We start from the raw sequence: 3,341 nt of genomic DNA, 5'->3' as shown, positions 1-3,341 counted from the left end.
GAAGGCACGGAGGGGTGAAGCCATCCAGGGGGTTTTGCTGAGGATCAGGAGGGTGGGTGGGCTGAGGGTGAGGGACTGTCCTGGGGCAGAGCCTGCCCTCACCCCCCGGTTTGTTCCAGAGCCTCCCAGCTCCCCCCTGTCCTTGGCCGTGGAGGAGGTGAGAGAGAATTCCTTCACGCTGACCTGGAAAGCCCCGGAGCACACGGGCAAGGCGGGCCTGGATGGATACCTGGTGGAGATCTGCAAGGATGGAAGTAGGACCGGGCTTTCCTGCCCCTGAGCACGGGGGGGTGGGGTGCGTTGTGCCGGTGTGGGGTGGAGCTGAACACGCGTTTCCCAGGGCACCAACTCCCTTTCTTTGCCCGAATTGGTTCATTTTAAATTGTTATTTTATTTTTTTTTCCCCATGGAGAAGTGGGGCTTCCTGTTGGCTTCAGATAGTTGGGATGTCTCTGGCGGGGGGTGTAATGTCACTGCTGTGTCCAGCTGGAGGGTGGAGGAGGGACCAGCCTGCCCTCTGAGGATGGTCCCTGGTGAGCTCCAGCTCTGCAGAGACCTGGGATTGGGATGGTGATCCAAGAAAACAGGAGGAAGAAGCTCAATGCTACCATGTTTGCCTAAAGAGAAGCAGGGAAGGAATGGGGATGGGGTGGGAGGATGAGGGAGGAAAGGATCCTGGGCAGGGCGAGAGGGGCTGGAATGTGTCGGCAGCCCTGCAGGAGGGTGGGTGGGTGAGTGGAGGGGGCTGGGGGGTGGCAGTGATGGTCTGTGGGTCTCTGGTTGCATGGCTGGCCTGTGGAATGGAGGGTGGGGAAGACTCGTGTTTTGGGACCTCTCTTGAAGCCCTGCTGGGCTTTGGGGTGACAGTGGGTGACCCACGTGTCTGGTGGGATCTGCAGGGGGAGGCTGGGGCTGGTGGGCTGGGGCTGCAGGAGCCTGGAGGGGTTTGGGGGACCCAGGTGGTCCGAGGGCCTCGGGGAACTCGATCCTTGGCTGTTCAGCTCGTGGCACACACGGTCAGCATGTTCTTGGCACATTCTTGGCTCCCATCACTGGGCTGGGGACAGGGGACAGCCACGAGCAGGCCCTTCTGTGGCACAGGCAAAGGTGCAGCAGTTCCTGGAGGGAGCTGGGTGGCAGCCACCCAGAGGGCACAGTTTGGGAGCTCTGCTGGGCCTGCCTGGGTGGCAGGAGAGCTCCAGCCACGCTGTGACCACTACGGGGGCTCCGTGACTGCTGTGCTCGGGCTGGGGCACGGCCCTGGGTGGGTAAAACCTGGTGAGGTTTGAGTGAGGGCTGGGCTGGGCACTGCCAGCCGTGAGGGGAAAGAGGAGCTGGGGGGATTTGGCTGCTCTGATGGCACTGACAGGGAAAACCTTCCTGCTCTGAAGGGGTAACTCCTGGCACACGGGGGTCACTTTAGGGACACCCAGGCCTCTGGTGATGGGGGCAGTTCGTTTTCCAGCTGAGGAACCTCCTCAGAGGTTTGGCATGAGGCAAAGCTGTGTCAGCTGGGGGATGGGGGTTCTACCCCTTGGCTGTGGGGTGGGTTTGAGATGCCCCTTCCAAGCAGGAAGCCAGTGGTGAAGGGAAAGAGCCCCTGGTGGTATTTGGCAGTGACAGGAAAATCTCCTTGGTTTGAAGGTGGCTTGGCATGAACAGGTCCATGGGGCTGGTGGCATCTTGCCTGGAGGGCAGGACATGCTGGGGAACATGGGGAGCCCCAGTGTTGCCCCGGGGCAGTGAGAGGGGCAGACTGGCAGGAGAGGGTCAAAGGATTTTTGCTTTCAGAAACACCTGTGGTCAGCAAGGATAAGGTTTGCTGGACTGTGATGCCTTTTCTTGTCTGCAAACAACCTCCTGCTCCACTGCTGAGCTTCTACCAGCTCTTCATACCCTGAACTTCATTTCCAGCTCTTCATACCCAGCAATTCATAACCCAGTACCTCATACCCAGCACTTCATAGCCAGCACTTCTTACCCAACACTTCATACCCAGGACTTACCCAACACTTCATACCCAGAACTTCATAACCCAGCACTTCATAAACCAGGACTTCGTTACCAGCTCTTCATATCCAGGACTTACCCAACACTTCACACCCCAACACTTCACATCCAGGTCTTCATACCCAGGACTTCATACATGGACTTCATACCCAGCTCTTCATACCCAACACTTCATATCCCAGAACTTCATCCCCAACACTTCACACTCCCCAACACTTCATACCCCAGCATTTCATAAGCAGCTCTTCAGACCCAACACTTCATATCCAGCTTTTCTTACCCAGCAATTTATACTCAGCAATTCATAACCCAACATTTCATAGCCAGAACTTCATACCCAGGACTTACCCAACACTTCACGCTCCAACACTTCATACCCCGAACTTCATAACCCAACGCTTCATAAACCAGGACTTCATAACCAGCTCTTCATTTCCAGGACTTACCCAGAACTTCATACACAGCCCTTCATACCCAACACTTCATACCCCAGCAGTTCATATCCCAACACTTCATATCTCAGAACTTAATTCCCAACACTTCACACTCCCCAACACTTCATACCCCAGCATTTCATACGCAGCTCTTCAGATCCAACACTTCATATCCAGCTCTTCTTACCCAGCACTTCATACCCAGCATTTTATACCCAGGACTTACCCAACACTTCATACCCCGAACTTCATAACCCCTCATAAACCAGTGCTTCATACCCAGCTCTTCATACCCAGGACTTACTCAGGACTTCATACCCAGCCCTTCATACCCAGCAGTTCATACCCCAACACTTCATTCCCAACACTTCATACCCCAGCATTTCATACCCAGCACTTCTTACTCAGCACTTACCCAACACTTCATAAACCAGTACTTCATAACTAGCTCTTCACACCCAGAACTTCATACTCAGCTCTTCATACCCTGCAATTCATAACCCAACACTTCATCCCCAGCTCTTCATACCCAGGACTTACCCAGGACTTCATCCCCAACACTTCATCCCCAACACTTCACACCCAGCTCTTCACCCCCCCCACTCCTTGGCAGAGGGTGCCCGACCTCCCCTCTAAGGTCCCTATTCCCGCTGCTGCCCCAAATCATTCCATCTTTCCCAGGAAGGGGTTCTTTGGATCACTCCTGGGGGGCTTCTGCTGTCTGGGGGGGTGTCTGTCTGTCTGTCTGTCTGTCCCTGGCACACCTGAAGTTCTGTGCTGGGTCCATCCCAGGTTCTGAGTGGAAAGCTGTGAACCAGGAGCCTTTCCTTTCCACCCGCTACACGATCCCAAACCTCAGCTCCGGGGACAAGGTCCACGTGCGGGTGACGGCGGTGG

At 55.5% G+C, this 3,341-nt stretch overlaps 1 protein-coding gene across 1 annotated transcript in view; it reads left to right on the top strand.

Moving 5' to 3' along the window:
• LOC103755168 (myosin-binding protein H) overlaps window positions 1-3,341 on the top strand; it is a 16,169-nt gene that overhangs the window by 4,134 nt on the left and 8,694 nt on the right. The window contains exons 2-3 of the mRNA XM_029965871.1: window positions 120-254; window positions 3,237-3,337. Coding sequence (XP_029821731.1) covers window positions 120-254; window positions 3,237-3,337 — 236 coding nt within the window. The remainder of the gene's footprint in view (window positions 1-119; window positions 255-3,236; window positions 3,338-3,341) is intronic.

Source organism: Manacus vitellinus, unplaced genomic scaffold, assembly GCF_001715985.3.
Source record: "Manacus vitellinus isolate BGI_N305 unplaced genomic scaffold, ASM171598v3 scaffold_121_pilon, whole genome shotgun sequence".
Lineage (NCBI taxonomy): Eukaryota > Metazoa > Chordata > Aves > Passeriformes > Pipridae > Manacus > Manacus vitellinus.
Note: the sequence above shows the minus strand (reverse complement) of the source record. Positions and strands in the feature narration are given on the sequence as shown.